This window comes from Aulostomus chinensis, chromosome 5 (genome assembly GCF_037954235.1).
Source record: "Aulostomus chinensis isolate RoL2024-O1b breed Wild chromosome 5, RoL_Achi_v1.0, whole genome shotgun sequence".
Classification (NCBI taxonomy): domain Eukaryota; kingdom Metazoa; phylum Chordata; class Actinopteri; order Syngnathiformes; family Aulostomidae; genus Aulostomus; species Aulostomus chinensis.
The window spans coordinates 28,853,126-28,870,536 of record NC_141324.1 but is presented as its reverse complement, the minus strand read 5'-3'; the positions used below and the strand labels follow the sequence as shown (position 1 = coordinate 28,870,536).

Sequence of the window (17,411 nt, the reverse complement as noted above, 5' to 3'; positions counted from 1 at the left end):
ACAAGGTCAAACTCTCAACCACCCCGAACACAATGGCGAGCGTTTCACCTCCTTTGTAAGACTCCTTCAGCGTCCGTGTGATCCACTGAATGGCTTTAGCAGCTATCTTGGTGCTAAAGTTTCTATCGAATGGAGATGGAGCGCCGCCCTTTCACAATAAAAGAAAACATTTTAATTTTAACATTTTGAACTTTAAAACTTCGACGAGCTCCAGATGTTTAATCACTATGGAGAAAGTGTGTGCTGGCGTGCGTTTGAACCTGCTGCATGTGGCCGAGGATGTTCTTCCTGCAGTCGAACACACCGTGGCCCTCCTCCGAGTACAGCTGGTAGATGAAGTCGGTGGTGAAGTTCTCGTTGCAGTTCTCGTTCCTGAAAACGTCACAGGGTTCATTTAAGGGTCAGTTAGACAAAGCTGAAGTTGTCCAGAAGGCGGGTTCCTTTGGAGGCAGGTTCTACCCATGCTACGGTTTCCAGTACCGGCATCGGACCAAACAAGAACGTCTCCGCACTTTACACAAAAAAAGTTGATTTGTTGTTTTCGTCTGTTTAGATTTTTAACTTATCAGTCCAACTGAATTCCTACTTTTCAAAGTCAGACTAACGTTCCATCTTTGTGACTGAAAATGACTTCAACTTGTCTGTAGTTGAGAGCCAAGGGGGTGGCGTGGCTCAGAGGTAGAGTGGCCGTCTGGCAACGGAAGGGTCGCTGGTTCGATCCCCCCTTCCCCCAGTGACCGTGTCCTTGAGCAAGATACTGAACCCCTAACTGCTCCTGATGGCCCTGAGACAGACTGGTGACCTGTCCAGGGGGAACCCCGCCTCTCGCCCAAAGTCAGCTGGGATAGGCTCCACCCCCCCACTCTTAATGGATAATCAGTATAGAAAATGGATGGAATGTAGAGAGCCACAGGGAGGAAGTAAGTTTGTAACAGGAAGTGATCATGTCAAGGATGAGGAATGTTTGTAGTCCAACAGGAAGTGATAATCTCCATGGTTCCTCCACCAACAGCCAATCGGATTGTTGCATCTGATTTTGTTTTAGGCAGCTTGTAGCAAGTGTGACGCGACTAAACGTGACTGTGAGGTGTAGCGCCACCTCATGTTCTGGAGGGGGACATGCTTTTGTTGATTAATGGGTTCTTGCACGTTTTTGTGTACCAGAACAGTGACAGAGGTCCGGTTCTGTGTGCAACTGTTCACGTAAACTCACTGAGTCCTCAGACTCAAGTGTCTGCTGCCACCTGCAAAACGCTCTGCAGTAGTGTGTGCGTGCGTGTGTGCGCGTGTGTGTGTGGTGACAAAGAAATTATGCAGGTGCAGAGGCACAATGTCACCTACACACTGTCCAAAGAACTATTCTTGTCCTATTTCCACACACCTCTGTCCTGCTGGGAGCACTTTACTGGTGCAGTGGACTAAAATAGCCCACATGATGCTACGTGTGTGTGCGGTGGAACAGACGTCAAACACACAAATGCCTCACTGATGACTAAACCTCAAAGATTTACAGTGCGAGTGCCAATTGGATTAATTATCTGGATAGTAAACTGAGGTAATGCTGAGCAAACAAGTGTGGCCTAGAAATGTGGCGGCAGGTGGACCGTGTGTGTGTGTGTGTGTGGACACTCACCTGAGCACGAGGCCTCGCTGGATGCTCGTCTTCATCTTCTGCGTCAGATGTTCCACGTTGGCCTGCAAACACCAAGAAATGATCACATGAAACCGGAGCGACGGCGTCCTGCCACCCGCACCAGCAGCAGACGAGTCTCACTCCTCAGCCTCCTCATACTCCACGGGATGGAGGCGCAGGGAGAGGCGTCCACCACCAGGGGGCACTAAACAGCCTGTTCACACCTTTCACGGGCCAGAGAGTTTGGGAGGTTTTCCCTGGTATCGCCTCTGGGTGTTCGCTCAATAAACTAGGAGGAAAATATATTTTGTAAATAAGGAAACTCCAGTCTTGATGTTTAGATCTAAAACCAGAACGGCGAGGACAACATGGAACGAGACACCAGTGAAAACAATCTACTGGATCACATTTGAAGTAAAATGGTTAAATGTAAAAAAGGCCTAGTGAGGCCAAAGAAATGGAAAGCTGTGTTTATGGGAAAACATTGCTACTGCTGACACACTCTGACAGGCCTGACGTCTCTAATCTCCAGCTGATCTGTCTTTAATGGAATGAGGGATTCAGATCGAGGTTATTAATAAATTGCCTCACGCGCACCATAATCCGGGTCACTCCTCAAGCACGCAGGCAGAGGCGGAGCAGTAGGAGGTGATCTGTGGTGTTCTATTAAAGGAAACCGCCGACTGTTTGGGATCTCCTCTTACTCTCCGTTGTCTCCAGACACAAGCTTAGCCTCGTTAGCTTAGCACAATGAATGGTGGTGGGTGGGAAGCGTTAGCTCAGCTCAACTAGCTCAGGCTCAGGATGTTGGTCTGTCCAGAGGTAATAAACAACAACAGACGTTTGGTTTTGGTAACAAATCATCGCGCTCTGACAGGAAAATAGTTCTGTTTACTCTAAAATTATTCCTGTAACGGGACTGAGGCAGCGCACACACTTAGGCGGACCCACACGGACAGCAAACAGGCAAGAGAAGTAGTAGTAGTAGTAGTAGTAGTAGTAGTAGTAGTAGTAGTAGTATTTAGAGAGATGTCGGTTTGACCTGCAGGTCTCGGATGTCGAACGGCTCCTCGTAGATGTAGACCGTGTCGGCGCCGGCGGCCAGACCGCCCACGGTGGCCAGGTAGCCGCAGTAGCCGCCCATCGTCTCGATGATGAAGACGCGGCGCTTGGTGCCGCTGGCTGACTGCTTGATGCGGTCGCATGTCTGCATCACACACACGAGGTCTTGTTATTACACAATCAATCGACGGTGAACCATGAAGAGGAGCTTTAAATTTAGCAGTTTTGGTGGACAGGGATAGTTTGATCACCACTCAATGTTCAAACAACAACGGTGCTCCCATGACTGGAAAAGTTTGCAGAGAAAAAAGACAAATCTTCTGTAACCTCAGAGTTGAACAGAGCGTCTTTGAAATCTTGACTCCGCCCAGCTTTTCGTAAACGTGCAGCAGTGACATCACGTTACCTTCATACTCGCTTCAACCACAACACAGCATCACACACACGTTAGCAGCAGGATGCTCGCACATCACTGATAGACAAGTGCATTATGGTCATTGGAGTTTCTGGGTTTTAGCTTGACGGACAGTTTCAGACGGCGAACTTCAGCCTGATCAGGAACTGAAGATTTAACTGTTTATAACAAACATCTGTAATGTGAGAAATCTCAAAATGCAATCAATGTTCCTGTATCCAATATTCCCAGTCTGGCACTGGTGTGTGTCACATGACATCGAAGCGATTGGAATACTGAAAGGATTTTTGCTGAAGGAAGTCTGGAACATCCTTGAGTTTAGAGGCGAGAGCTGATAACGTCCTCAACCGTCACTCAGCAGCTCGCCACCACCGGACAGGTGGTTGTTTTCCTCCCCTAACCCTGACCCGCCGGGCCCATCTTACCTCCACGATGGCGTTGAGCGACGTGTCAGCCCCCAGGCTCAGGTCAGTGCCGGGAACATTGTTACTAATGGTAGCAGGCAGCATGCACATGGGGATGCAAAACTCCTCGTAGCTGGCTCGGGCCTCGTACAGCTGCAGCAGGGACTCAAAGGCCTGATGGTGGCGGCCGTAACACACAGGTTAGACCACCAGGGGGCACTCTGCACTTATTACATCCTGTCATGTGTATGTGTGTGAGAGAGAGTGCTAGTGATGGAGGCTCCCTTGGTTTGTATCCATGGTAACTGAGGGGGTTGAATATCTCCCTTTTAAAAATGAGGAGCATCAGATACTCGTGTCAAAGCCAAACGTCAATAAACGGACAAAACCGACGCAGGAATCTGACGATTAAACATCACAACCAGGTTTTTTTCCCCCCTCATACTCAACAGTTGAGGTTGTTTTTTTACTAACAACCGTTTGTTTTAACTGAGTGTGAATCACTTGTGTCCGCATGCATCCGGTTGTCAACAGGATTACACTAAAACTACCAAAACAATCTTCAAACTTTGTCTTCACTGATGAAAACGAGTTCTAGTTGAAGGAATAGTTTTTGCTAGCTGTCAACGGAAGGAAGAGCTTTTCACCTGCGCTGCTGATAATAAGAACTTGTGGAATATCCTGTCACTTTTTAATATTTGCTCATTATTGTCCAAGCGAAACGGCTAAGATGTTCTCTGCTGTTGGACGCCGTCAAAAAGGTTTGAGTGACAACTAAAGTGTTCCTGAGGCCTTAAAACAGGACGCCGGTGGAGCCTCAGACCCTCAGACACACAAACCTCAGCCAAAACTCAAACACTGATCCAGCAACACGACGGACAAGTCGGTTCAGTCGGGGAATAAAGAGCCAAGAACACAAGCACAGGGAGCCGTGTGTGTGTGTGTGTGTGTGTGCGCGTGCGTGTGTGTTGGCTCTCTCCTGGGTGGGGGTGGGGGTGGGGGGGGGGGGGGGGGCTTTGGCTTCTCATTGGTTGAGAGGAGATGGGATGGAGAGGGTGGTGGGGTGGGCTCACTCAGCTGACATCTACTAGCGTTGACGTGACTTGATAAAAACTCAGACGGCGTCCGGAGCTGCGCGTCCTTTTATGTCCAACAGACAAGAGTTTTTAAATCAGCCTGATGAACGAGTCAGTCCTCGAGGAAGCCACGTCACAACATGCAAACAGTCACAACAGAGAGGGCCGTACGCTTCTGCCAAGGTCACACGCCAAAAACATGCCACAACATGCCACTGCATGCCTGAACACTTACCTGGGACCACCGCTGACCAGCTCGCCTCCAGCAACAAGCAGCAGCACCAGGGTTCAGTGCTCAAATGGACCCTTTTATCAGACGTTGGCCTGGAACATTAGCCTGGTATGTTAGCTTGACTCATTAGCCTGAGTCATTAGTTTGGGACATTAGCAGGACTCCTTAGCCTTGGACATTAGCCTGACATAATAGCCTTGGACATTAGCCTGACTCAATAGCCTCAAACATTAGCCTGACTCAATAGTGTTGGACATTAGCCTGACTCAATAGCCTTGATCATTAGCCTGACTCAATAGCTTTGGGCATTAGCCTGACTCAATAGCCTTGGGCATTAGCCTGACTCAATAGCCTTGGGCATTAGCCTGACTCAATAGCCTTGATCATTAGCCTGACTCAATAGCTTTGGGCATTAGCCTGACTCAATAGCCTTGGGCATTAGCCTGACTCAATAGCCCTGGACATTAGCCTGACTCAATAGCCTTGGACATTAGCCTGACTCAATAGCCTTGGACATTAGCCTGACTCAATAGCCTTGGACATTAGCCTTGGACATTAGCCTGACTCAATAGCCTTGGACATTAGCCTGACTCAATAGCCTTGGTCATTAGCCTGACTCAATAGCCTTGGACATTAGCCTGACTCAATAGCCTTGGACATTAGCCTGACTCAATAGCCTTGGACATTAGCCTGACTCAATAGCCTTGGTCATTAGCCTGACTCAATAGCCTTGGACATTAGCCTGACTCAATAGCCTTGGACATTAGCCTTGGACATTAGCCTGACTCAATAGCCTTGGACATTAGCCTGACTCAATAGCCTAATGCAGTGTTCATTCTTAACTGTTCATGTTTCTGTAATTTAATTTTAGCATTGAAGCATGTAAACACGACTAGCTAATTGGAACTAAAAACACTGTTAAAATCTGATTCCAAGCCTCCAGCCTCTGCAGAGTTTTTCACCTTTGGGCTCGTTTAGTCATGTGACCACCATTACAGTGTGGTTCTGTTTATGTGGAAGCAGAACGTCTCAATAACGACTAAATCTGTTGGTGTTTACACTGAAAACATCTAACACTGTACACCTGCAGGGTTCCTCTTGGTTCCTCTCTCGCTTCTGCTTCCCTTCTTCATTTCATTCTATGAAGAAACTACGAACAAAACAAGCCGGATTCAATATAATATGCTGAAATAATAGCACATTAATGTTTCCTATTTTTTTGGAAACAAATACTACTACTTACTGACTGGTTTTAATAGCAACCTCTCTAAGAACTACCACACTACCCACAATCCTCTCTGACTGCTAGTGCGCGCCATTACCGTGGAAGTGTTTACTGAACTCATCACTGTTGGCCCAGCAGCATAAATGTGCTTTGCCTTTTTGACCCTAATATTCTACCGTCACTGACATCAGTCACAAGTTACAACAGCGTGTTGGTCACAAAATGTGTTTGTCTTTAACAACATTGGGTGGGAAATACCATTTATAACCCCTGAAGGGGTGAGTAGATCCTGAACTCTTAAACTAATTTGTTTTCCTGATATCTTTTTGTGCTGAATTAAATATTTAACGGTTGTGATTCAGCCGCTTGCTGGTCGTCTTGGGTCCTGGTTTAAAACTCTGCATGTAAAGAATTTAATTAAACCTCGATTGAGGAACTGAAGGGGGAATTCCGGAGCGTTCCAATAGTCGGCGTTCACTGTTGAGCTCTCTGGATGTAGTGCTATGCTAATGATTGTGAAAAGCTCCACCTTCGGCCTGTTGGTGGTAGGAGGCGAGCTGTCCATCAGCGACGCCCCACACTCCCACTGGCTGGTTCGTGGGCATGAAATGCAACTACGCACACCAACACACCGTGCGCCAGCCTCACTTACATCAGTAATGGCGTTCAGAGCCGTGTCTGAGCCAATGCTGAGGTCTGACCCGGGTATATTGTTCGAGACGGTGGCTGGGACCATAACCATGGGGACACAGAACTCGTCATATTTGTCCCGCGCTGCTGAAAGTTCCAGTAATCCCACGTAGGCCTGCAGCGGTGAGAGCCAGCGTCGTGTTGGCGGTTAGTGAGGAGGCAGAGAGGGGTGAGGTGTGGGAGACAGGTGAGGGGGCCGAGACCCTCACAGCTACGGATGGATATGAGAATGTCGAGAGGGAGGGGCTCCGGAGGTCAGGTGGGGGGAGGTGGGAAAGTGGATCATCAGTAGATACTAAATCAAATCAAAAGTAAACGTACGAGTGTTGGTCACTCATAACTCAACGATCAGCTGTGGAGTTGCACAGGGAGGACAGTGTGATGGGAGGGGCCAGTCATGAAGTGGGAGGGGCTTGAGGGTGGGTGGGATGTGTGTTGGTGGGAGAAGCCAAGGGGAGAGAGCCAGACCAATCATGACGGACAGTGTGACACACAGGAAGTGGACGGTGGCCCTCCAGACGTGGACCAGGAAGGAGACAGAGGCCACATTTACATGCACGCTAATATTCCACCACGTTCCAAAAAAAGACAATTTATTTATATTTATTTATCATATTTGGTAGTTTGGTGAAAACAGCGTATTCAGGTTGAAGTTTTGAAATTTGGCCTTTTTATGAATTTTAGCATGTTAACATGTCTCAAGTTGAGGTTTAAACAACATTTTGAACCTCGCGAAATGCAACCTCTTCCCATTTAAGCTAGCATAACCGCTAGCATGCTCGTCTAACTCCCCGCAATACATAAGAGAATAAATGTTGGGAAGTGTGTAACCGGACAGGAAGGGAAACAACTACAGCAAACTTTAGTTCCACCTGTCGTCTGAATATTGTCTTTTTTTCCCCTTTTTTTGGAATGAGGACATAAACCAGAGTGGAATATTAAGAGCATGGAACTGTGGTCAGTGTTCACGTTCTGGCCGAGCTGCAGAGTCAGAGCTCGCATCACGAAACGTATGAAGAAAAAACAAAAACAAAACACAACTTTTACGGGATGTTTTAAGCAAACCGAAATGTAGGAGGTTGAATTTATTTAAAAAAAGAAAAAAAAAAAAGTGAACAGCAAGTTTTGGGGGTTCAGAACCTGTGAGTGTCCAAATCTGAGTGACTCAGATTCACTGGTATTGTTCTGAAAATCAAAACAGGAGTTTTCACACTCCAGCCCTCAGGAGGCTGCGGCTCTGCAGCTCGACCAGGAAGAAAACAAAACCACAGACCGACCCTGACGTGTAAATGTGTCTCTGTTGTCTTTTTGAAAAAGTCGTGACATGTTCTGCGTGTTTAAAAGAGTGAGAATGGAGTCAACAACCATAAACAGCACAATACAAAGTGGACATAAAAATGAGGTGTGGAGTATGACTTTACAGTTGCTCTGCTTTTCTATGATTATCAGTAGCTTGGAGGATACAACAATAATAATAAACAGAATTGTTTGTTTCATGATTCAAATGTTCAGAAAGCTAAAATACTCATTGAGGTAAAGTTCCGCACCTCGAAGCCACCGATAACGAGCAGGGCGTTAATGTTGTGGATCCTCATCTGCTCGGCTATTTTATCCAGATGTTTAGCAGGAAGGGTTCTGGCGGGAAACAGCAGGATAATGAAGAGTTACATCATCACTTACACCACAGGTAACATGACAAAAAGCAGAGTAGCAACTCCTGCTAGCAGGTAGCACAAATATGCTACAGTGAGACTGAGAACGCAGGGGAACGTTAGCCGGAATGAACCGGAGCCAGAGGTCAAACAGCACCAACACCTCTCCTTGACCAACGGCTCATTGCTGCTTAACACTTTAAGATTTTCTTTTCTTTTTTTAAATCCTCTTTTAAAACCCCAATTTTAAGCAGGAAAAATGTCGATCTGAACTTTGAGTCTTTACGCGGGACTTCTACCTTCAAGCTTCTTACCTTTTTGTCCCCAGCAGGGACCCTCCCTGGCCCGTCCATCCGCCTACATCTCCCCACTTGATCTCTTTAATCTGATGGAAAACAAGCAGAAGGGCGTGGTAACAATCTAGAGAACCTGCAGCCACGCCGCTGTACAACTGCAACTGTTGTAGCTGCATTGCTGCGACTCGGCATCACTCGCTACTCTCTGCCAGCCACCGGAAAACAGCATAGAGTCCATCCAGTCATGCAGGAGATATAACAAAAAGCAATAATCCAACATGGCCACCACAGGAAGTTAGCAATAGTGCCATCTGAAACCTGTTGATGGATAAATTAAAAATTTTGTTTTAAAGAACAAAAAAAACCAACACATCACATATATGCTTTCAGATTTATCACTGTTTTATTTATCTTGCAGAAATCAATTTATAAACCATTTCCCTAAACTTTTAAAATAAACTAATTATTGGCTTATTGTTTAAATCAAATTAGTGGCAAATGATCAGTGTTTTATCTGCATTAATGGACTCATCAAGTCCCTGACCCTCCTCAGCACCAGCACGGTTAGTTAGATCCTGGACATCCCTAAACCTCATATCTGTTCTCGCTCTGTTGTTCCTGCTGATCCTGGACCAGCGGAGCCACATTTAACCTGCAGCTCTTCATTGTAATCAGTGTCCTACTTAGCCGCGGCTTTAGCCCGGGATCACGGCTTCACTTTTCAATCACATCTAATCCTTCTGCAGACAACTGGCCGCTGGGCCTCGTCGCTCTCAGCAGGTCAGTGTCCTCACAGCTGAAACTGTGAGCATGAGGAAGGAGCAGATCCAGTCTGCTGAGTTTTAGTGAGGCTGGACCTCCGTTTATGTGGACACACTCAGGTCTTATCGCTGCAGCTGTGCTGCTGACCAGTAAAGTCCTCGGAGGAATGTTTCAGGCCTCCGTGTTTACGTTAGCTCTCAGTGCTAATAGTTAGCTAGCAGAAAAAAACCTTCAGGGCTGCAGCTGAGAGCATGGAGGGGGGCAGGACCGAATCCTAGCACCTGGATATCAGTCAGCATTGTTGAACCTCTGGGCCTCTCGCCTCCAATCAATGAGTGTTCACTTTTAAACTGAAGTAAAGACTGTGGTTCATGCGAGCTTAACGTGTTCTAAGGTTTATTCTACCACATAAACACGAGTAAATATCACACTTGTGCTTTTTAAGTGTTTATGTGTTGCTAACAAGTGGCTAAGAGCCCACGGAGGCCTTTGATGACATTAAGACTCAAATCAGTTTGTTGGTTAAAAATTAAGCTTTCGCCATTTAGACCTCAAAAATTCAAATTCAAGACTGTTTAATATCTTTTACGGTCAAACGTTTGCAGCAGTGAAATTCAGGCCTTTCACCACCTGGTCAGTGCAGCGGTGCCACGCTCACCTGTCCCTTGTACAGTCCTTCAAAACCGTCGTTGACCGCAAACATTTTGTGTCCTTCGGCAATTCCAACTCTGACGGCCGAACGCACAGCAGCGTTCATACCTGCTGCAGGCGCCCCGACGTTCATCACCGCCACGTTGAAGGAGCTCTGGGGACGACAGCGAGCAGTAATCACACACGATAAGAAGCACATTAAAACACGCACGCGTGCGCGCTGCCGAGCTTGGTCACACCTGAACCGCTCAGGTGTGATGCTTCGGTCGATGGTCCACGGGCAGGTTGCAGAGGATGAAGAACAGCAGCAATTAGAAATAGTGGTTCTTCATGCCCGCCGGGACCATCGCCGCTGCCTCGTTATACCATCCATGTTTGATTAGGCGCGGACAAGATTTTGCCTCAAAGCAGCAGGCAAAGATCGTAGAACCTGACATGCAAGAAGCTACATGCTGCTGGAAGATGCAGGAAGCTGCTGCAGGCTTCACTTTCCTGTCAGTTTTCTTGCTCGTCCTTCAACGGGGACGCAAGTCACAAGTTAAAGCTACAGTGGAACATGGGGTGACGCGGCGCTGCAGCCCAGCTCGCTGTTACTGCTGTGAAAGCGTGAAGACCTCAAACTCATCACTTCAAAATAATAGGTGAGACATTTGAGTTACTTGATTTGTAAGTAGTCAGTTACTTTCCAATGTTCCTTTGTTCTGTCACGGCGAAGGTTCAGTTTGGAAGGTTCATGCTCATCAATCCGTTATTTTCTCTCTTCTTCTTCTGTGTCTGTACGTTAACATGTCATATTTGTATGTATTCAAGTATCAAGTACTTTGCTTGGGAAAACACGAGTAACCAAACTCCATTGCCCAGCACTCCTTCACCCTGCTTCCTCTCCCTGGCTCTGATTGGTCACTGAAGACTTTCACCCACGACAGATTTAGAGAGTAGAAAGAAACCTAAAAGGCAGTGAGGCTCCAGGCTGGGTTCTAAAGCTTCTGAGAGCTTCTTCGTGTCAGTAAATCTGTTCTTCCATCACAAAATAAAGCAGGAACGAACAACAAGAACGCTGCTAATTAGAATGTGGATAATTAACTGAACCGTGTGGCTGGACGGAGATTTACCAGGCAAAATGGATCAAATTCTGATCACAAAACAAGATTTTATGACCATCACTCAATTCATCCACCGTTTTGTAGCCTCAACAGTAACAGCGTGTAATCACTGTCGCTGCCTCCAGAGGGAGACAAAAATGCAGCACTGTAGCTTTAAATAACAACAAAGAGGAGACAAAGTGGAGAAATTCAAAATGGACAGAAACTGCGTGTAACTGCGTGGTTTCATGTCTGCAGCTTTGCTACGTCCACTCTGGTTCGTGATAGCCACCAAACTAGAGGTGGAGCTGAAACGAACTCTGAGGGGAAAACATTGACAAGGCCTCCAAAGGGATGCTGCTTAACGATAATCACAAAAACAATAGAGATGTGCCCGATGCTGCATCACTCAGTGCTTCAGCTCCACTAAATCCAGGCACCTCAACCAACAGACAGTTGATCATTTAATAGCACGCGAGCTCAACCTCCTGCACCGTCTCAGACAGAGGGAGTCTGGTGTCTGTCCAGTTTGACTTCCCCAAAAACGCTTTGGTCTCCACAGATTAGACAGTCAAATGTTGAGAGGGGTTATTCCTGGAGAGCGGGGCTAGTGAACGCACCACTAATGCCTGTTTTTGCATGTCTACAGTTCTACGTCCAAGCATGGAGAGATGAGCGACAGTAGGCTGAGCAACAGAGAAGGAGCACTGACGCCGTCGTTTTGTGGCCCTGTGTTACCTGGTCACTGGAAAATAAAAACGATTGACCTCCAGCGAATATCAGAAGGCTGTTAGAGTAGATACTGATGGTATGTTTGTTCAAAATACTGTCAAAAAAACTGCAATATTACAGTTTCAGATGGATTTCCTCGCTATTAGGAGCCAAAGTTAAAGCGATACTTCACTCAAAAAACGTAAATGGCCGTGACACAGAGTTTGTTAACTGTTGTTTTTGGACGTTTTAGCTGCTGTTGGACATCATGAGCTTCAAGCTGAATATGGCAGGCTGGCCCTTCAGTTTGGAGTCACTGAAAAGTTCTGCAGAGGGAAAAACATCTTCAGGAGTTCAAGACACAAATCCACCTCTTCTTCATCCTGCCGTACGATCGGTAATCCACAAACACTTGGATTCGTGTAAAAATCTAAAAAAAAAATTTAAAAAAGGCGCTTTGAGAGAGCGACCAAACCAGAAGTGTTTTACTTCGTATGTTTTGAGCTTCAGTCAAAGTGTTTGAGGCTGTTGTTAATTAGTTAATTAGCCTGTCTCCATTAGCTTCAAGCTAAAGATGTGTAGTTGTCTGAATGCTGGAGTCACAAAGAAGTAACGCAGTGGTACAAAAAACATCTTTGCCTTTCAAAACCTCACCCTTACATGCTTTGAGTTCGAAATACTAAAATATTGAAAGGCAAAATACACTTTCTGGGTGAAGTATCACATGAAAAAGTAGAGACTTCTACAGATGTCGGCCGTCTAAGCCAGCGGCCTACAAGCCCATCTGCTCTGAACTACATCTGCAGAAGCTTCAGAGGCCTCGTGACCCATCACATACGTTACACTGCTCTTCATCCCCTGCTTCCTCCTCTCCCTCAGGCCGGAAACATTCACAGGAAAACGGACTCGGTTAGTGTCACAAAAAGACCGCAGCACCCACAATGCACCTGCCCAGGAAGTACCTTATATACTAACGTACACATTTCAGAGCCGCTGGTGGGAAGACACAGTAGAAGAATTAAAACTACTATATATACTTTAGTATTTCAACATGTTAGCGCTGTTTGACTTTAAAGATACTTACATTTGGAAGTTCAGAGTCGGCTTTCCGGTAAGAGAGGAGCCTATAGGTGGTCAAGTTGTTTTCAAAGCTCCTGAAAATGTAGGAAATAAAGTTGAACCGCGGCTGTGACGAGACAGCCGATGACAAATCAATGCAAATGCAGTTTAACCAGGTCACGCTGGCGAGCAGCGGGGCCGCCTGCCTGCCTGCAGGGCCTGCTGAAACCAGAGCTGTTAGTTTTCTTTAACGAAATAATTCAGCGCTCCTCGTTTCAGGAATGAGAAGTACCTGCCACGCAGCCGCACCGCCTCGTCAAACTTCTTCTCGTCCATGGCCTTCTGCACTTCCTGGGTCTGGTGACAGAACGGGAAAGAGATGCTTCACCTTCATGTTCACTTTGTTCGCTTGTTTTCGGCCGTAGAAGAGAGAACAGCCCTCGATGTCCTAAACTAACTGTCAGGTGCGTTGGTGGGCGGAGCTTTGGCACACCTGAACACAAAAGACCTGATGCTACTACAGGAGCCTCAGTCCTCTGAGTACACAGGTTTTTTTTTGTTGTTGTTGTTTTGTTTTGACCGTATGCCTTTTGTGCACATTTTGCATTTTAAGTGACTGAAAACATTCGTAACAGTGAAAAGGGGGCGTGTCTCAGTCGTCCAGCCTGGCAATAACATCTGGTGTCGATTTGGAGTCTCTGGGTCACGTGATATTGATGCGATTAAAAGAAGCAAACAGTACATTCACAAGATATTCGTACTCGTTAGATAATATTGTATAAGTATAATAATAAAAAGCCATAGGTCTCATCAGTCCAGTCTAGCGGTAACGTCTGCTGATGACGTGGAGACGCTGGACATCATGAAGCAAGCGTCCACATTCGCTTCCTTTAGCCGTCAACGCAACATGAAGCTAGCTGGAGAACATCCAGGACTACAAGTGGAGGACCGTGGTGACGTAGCAGGAGTTCCACGTCTTGGTTGCTGTGCTCGCAGCTGTCGTCCTGCTAATTGATTATTATTACATTGCTCACATTATTATTATTATTATTATTATTACGCCTTATCAAGATGCTACACCAACATGTTTAATGTCCAATGTTAATGTCAGACTTCACGCGGCGTGTTTTCAGGTGTTTATGAGGACAATGATCATAACTGAAACATTAAAACTCGACATCTGGCTTGATTTGTTGCTAAAACAAGACATCTAAATAGATCGAAGCGAAGTAAAAACTGGACGTAAGTTTATCTTGAAGACGTTTCACCTCTCATCTGAGAGGCTTCTTCAGTTCTAGGACATCTAAATACAAATCTAGACTGTTTGTTTTTTTATATTTCACCATTTTTCAAAATTTGATTTCCTTTCCCACTGGGTTTACATGTTCAAGCGCATGCAGATGTCTGATATTTAAAGCAGAGCTAAAAGCTGTTACCATGTCCCTTTTTTAAATGTATTTCACTTTTTGCAGGGATGTTGACAGTGAGACCAGCCATAAGTCATGTGACCATCTACAGACTCTCGTGTGCATCCTCGCTCGACTTCCTGATAGCATAAACGTGCCGGCGTTCTTTGTGGACATTCGTTAACGTGAACGAACTCGTGTTGGCTGTCGAGGGTTTGATTCTCTCTGCTGCCAAAATATCTCACATCCTGGACAAGCTGCCGATGCAGTCTGTGGGCACTTTCTCTGCAAGTACACACACACACACACACACACACAAGTACTTACCATCTGAACACACTCCATAAGTGGAAGTCGAACAGCTTGGTTTCCCACCAGAGATACCACGCAGGCGGGGGTGTTGGCAGAGGCCTCCAATAACGCCAGCACTGCCTCCACGCCCATGCGGCTGGCCTGGGGGGGTCAGTTTAAGGTCAAAAGTAAACACTTGAGGGGGAATGTTGACTCACTCAACAGCTGAAAGGCCTCTTTTTTTTTTCTTTTTTTTTTAAACGTCCTTGCTGAATGTGAATGTTAAACCAGAATGGAATCGCTTTGAAAAAGAAGAAACACTGACTTGAATTTATTACTTGAGTTTATTTTGGCATAAGATTCCACAAAACTGCATCAGCTTTGTTAAAAACAACATAAAATGTTACCGGAAGACCTGATCTGAACAGAGAAATATTCGAATGTAACATGAGTTATGAACAATTAAAATCACAAATACAATTTTAAAAAAGGGCTCTTAGTGTAGTCATATGGAAAAAATGTAAATGTAGCTGAGTCTGGACAAAGTCTGCGACCTACCAGGATCCTGTCAAAGGCAGACGGGGTCCCACCCCTCTGCACGTGGCCCAGGATGGTGACCCTGGTGTCGAAACCCAGGCAGCGGACCACCAGCTGCGGATAACGGATAGAGATTCTAATAATTTGTAGACAACATCAACCGCTGATAACCGAGGACAGACTTGAACAGGGTTGAAATCAAACATTAATCAGGACAAAAGTCAAGTGAACACAAAAAGTTCATGCGTGATTATAAACGCAGAGGGAGGACATGCAAAACGTCTCCTGTCATGTTGAAGGAAACGGGACGAAGGGGACATGCAGCTGCAAGCAGATGGGTTCTAGAGGACTAGAGCGGTTCTGTGGAATCAGCATTGTCAAGGAAAGTGTTCAAGTTCCGAAATATTTAAAAGCCCCCCCCCCAACATGCAATAAAATGTGAAAAGTAAAGAGTCCCACTTAAACAAGCCTAATAAAAGAGACTTTTGTGGAATTGAAAGGAACATGCCATGTTAGTGTGCACGCAGTAGGGAGCGGAGAACCACTGAGACCAGCTGACCGCTAGTTAGCTTAGCGCAAAGAATGGTAGTGGATGGGAAGTGTTAGCCTACATCCTTCTTGCCTGCTCAGCTTCCAAAGCGGGAGTTCTTCTCTGTATATTTGTGTTCAAGTAGACAAACTTTGGTTTTGCTGAAGTTTTGAGGTGCTGTGTGAAATCACGACGCCCAGTCAGGGAAGTAGTTCCGGCTACGTGTCTACGATTACAATGTTGATGGCGAATTTGAAGCACAACCCTCATTTTATTAATGCAGAAGAACAGTGTATTTGTGGGCTTTTGACAGATGTATGCTAACACTTCTCATTCACTACCATTCATTGTGCTAAGCTAACTAGCAGTCAGCTGGTCCCCGGAGAGAGGGGCTTCGTTCCTTTCGTCTGGCTCTGGCGACAAGTGACCCTGTAAGTGACACGATGCATGCCAATACGCACACACATTGATTTGATAGCAGGTTATGAACTTAAAAAGCAAACCAACTAAACAAAACAGGTTGAAGTAAAAGCATCCATGCTTCTGAAGGGGAGTTTCTGGGTCCGTGCTGTAGCCCAGCCTCTCCACCATACTTACATCCTTTATATAATCAGGAGTTATAGCCTTGTTGTGGGCATCAATGGCGCCTTCAGCTACAATAATTATGTTCAGCCTTTTCTTATCAGCACGGTTCTAGAGGAGAATATAAAGATGCGAGAACATTTTAACAGAACATGACAGAATACGTTTTGCAATCCCAAAAGCTGGATCCTTCGGTCCGTTGCGTCTGATGCCAGGACGCTTGCCACATTGAGTGAGATGCTATACACTCAATCTGAAATCATACTCGGCATCAACAGGAAGTTGGAATGCAATTCTTGAAAGATGAATTGTTTCACAACTGGTAATCAGAAGTGAAGCACAAGTGAATTATTCACCCACATTTAAGTCAGCAAAGGACTAACAGGAAGTAGCCAGAATAGTCAGCACATTCACAAATGCTACCTGTGAATATTGTGGACTTTGTGAGAACTCACTCACTTTAAATTGGGTGACTGATAATAATTTTACAGGGTGGACGATCTCTAAAAATCTACAGTGGATGACAGTTAACTTCAGTTAGCTTTTAGGTCCAAACTTTCTCTCTGAATGTGTCAAGTGTCCAGACAAAAATTTGAACTCCAAGATGTCACTTGATCTCTCTGAGTTGGTCCAGCTTCTGGTCTCTCCTCTGCTCCGGTCTGAGCTCAACTCTACTTACATTCTTCACAAAATCAGAGGTAATGGGTTGTCCTTGTCTGTCAATGGCTCCTTCAGCAACTATGATAATGTTCAACCTGGAACCTCGAGATCGGCTCTGGACGACAACAAACACACTCTCCAAAATCACACCTCACAAACGTTGGTCAGTCATAACTGAATGCAAAACTCTGCAGTTATATTAGGCCTTACAAGCAGAGGGATGGCTCCATGGTGCAATGGACTTCTAGTTTGGTATTTAAGATGTAATTATAATAATAATAATAATAAAGAGAAAGTCTAAGCTAAAGTGAAAGCCCAATTTTGAGCTAACTACAGGTTTTCACAGGCTCTGTGGTGCAATGGATAGCGCATTGGACTTCTAGTTGTAAGATGTAATTCAAAGGTTGTGGGTTCGAGTCCCATCAGAGCCGCGGTTTAATTTAAACAGAAAGTCTG

General features: G+C 45.7%; 1 protein-coding gene, 1 long non-coding RNA gene and 1 other non-coding gene across 10 annotated transcripts in view; 2 read left to right on the top strand and 1 right to left on the bottom strand.

The window, feature by feature from the left end:
- Positions 1-17,411, bottom strand: part of LOC147262066 (ATP-dependent 6-phosphofructokinase, platelet type-like) — a 31,698-nt gene that overhangs the window by 765 nt on the left and 13,522 nt on the right. The window contains exons 8-21 of one of the 8 annotated variants that reach the window (XM_086204485.1): positions 16,975-17,070; positions 16,311-16,406; positions 15,206-15,298; positions 14,684-14,809; positions 13,243-13,307; positions 12,976-13,045; positions 10,106-10,252; positions 8,704-8,774; positions 8,285-8,372; positions 3,536-3,688; positions 2,676-2,840; positions 1,634-1,695; positions 261-372; positions 49-148 (exon numbers count right to left, since the gene is read on the bottom strand). In XM_086204485.1, coding sequence (XP_086060611.1) covers positions 49-148; positions 261-372; positions 1,634-1,695; positions 2,676-2,840; positions 3,536-3,688; positions 8,285-8,372; positions 8,704-8,774; positions 10,106-10,252; positions 12,976-13,045; positions 13,243-13,307; positions 14,684-14,809; positions 15,206-15,298; positions 16,311-16,406; positions 16,975-17,070 — 1,444 coding nt within the window. Of the gene's footprint in view, positions 1-48; positions 149-260; positions 373-1,633; positions 1,696-2,675; positions 2,841-3,535; positions 3,689-6,699; positions 6,853-8,284; positions 8,373-8,703; positions 8,775-10,105; positions 10,253-12,729; positions 12,766-12,975; positions 13,046-13,242; positions 13,308-14,683; positions 14,810-15,205; positions 15,299-16,310; positions 16,407-16,974; positions 17,071-17,411 lie in introns of all 8 variants that reach the window. The other 7 variants (XM_086204480.1, XM_086204478.1, XM_086204479.1 and 4 more) reach the window with 7 other exon arrangements.
- Positions 11,722-15,259, top strand: LOC147262095 (uncharacterized). Its single transcript, XR_015115960.1, has 4 exons — positions 11,722-11,988; positions 12,145-12,288; positions 13,230-13,414; positions 14,423-15,259. It is a non-coding gene; the product is annotated as an uncharacterized LOC147262095 (long non-coding RNA).
- On the top strand, positions 17,301-17,386 carry trnar-ucu (transfer RNA arginine (anticodon UCU)). The gene is given in 2 exon segments: positions 17,301-17,337; positions 17,351-17,386. It is a non-coding gene; the product is annotated as a tRNA-Arg (tRNA).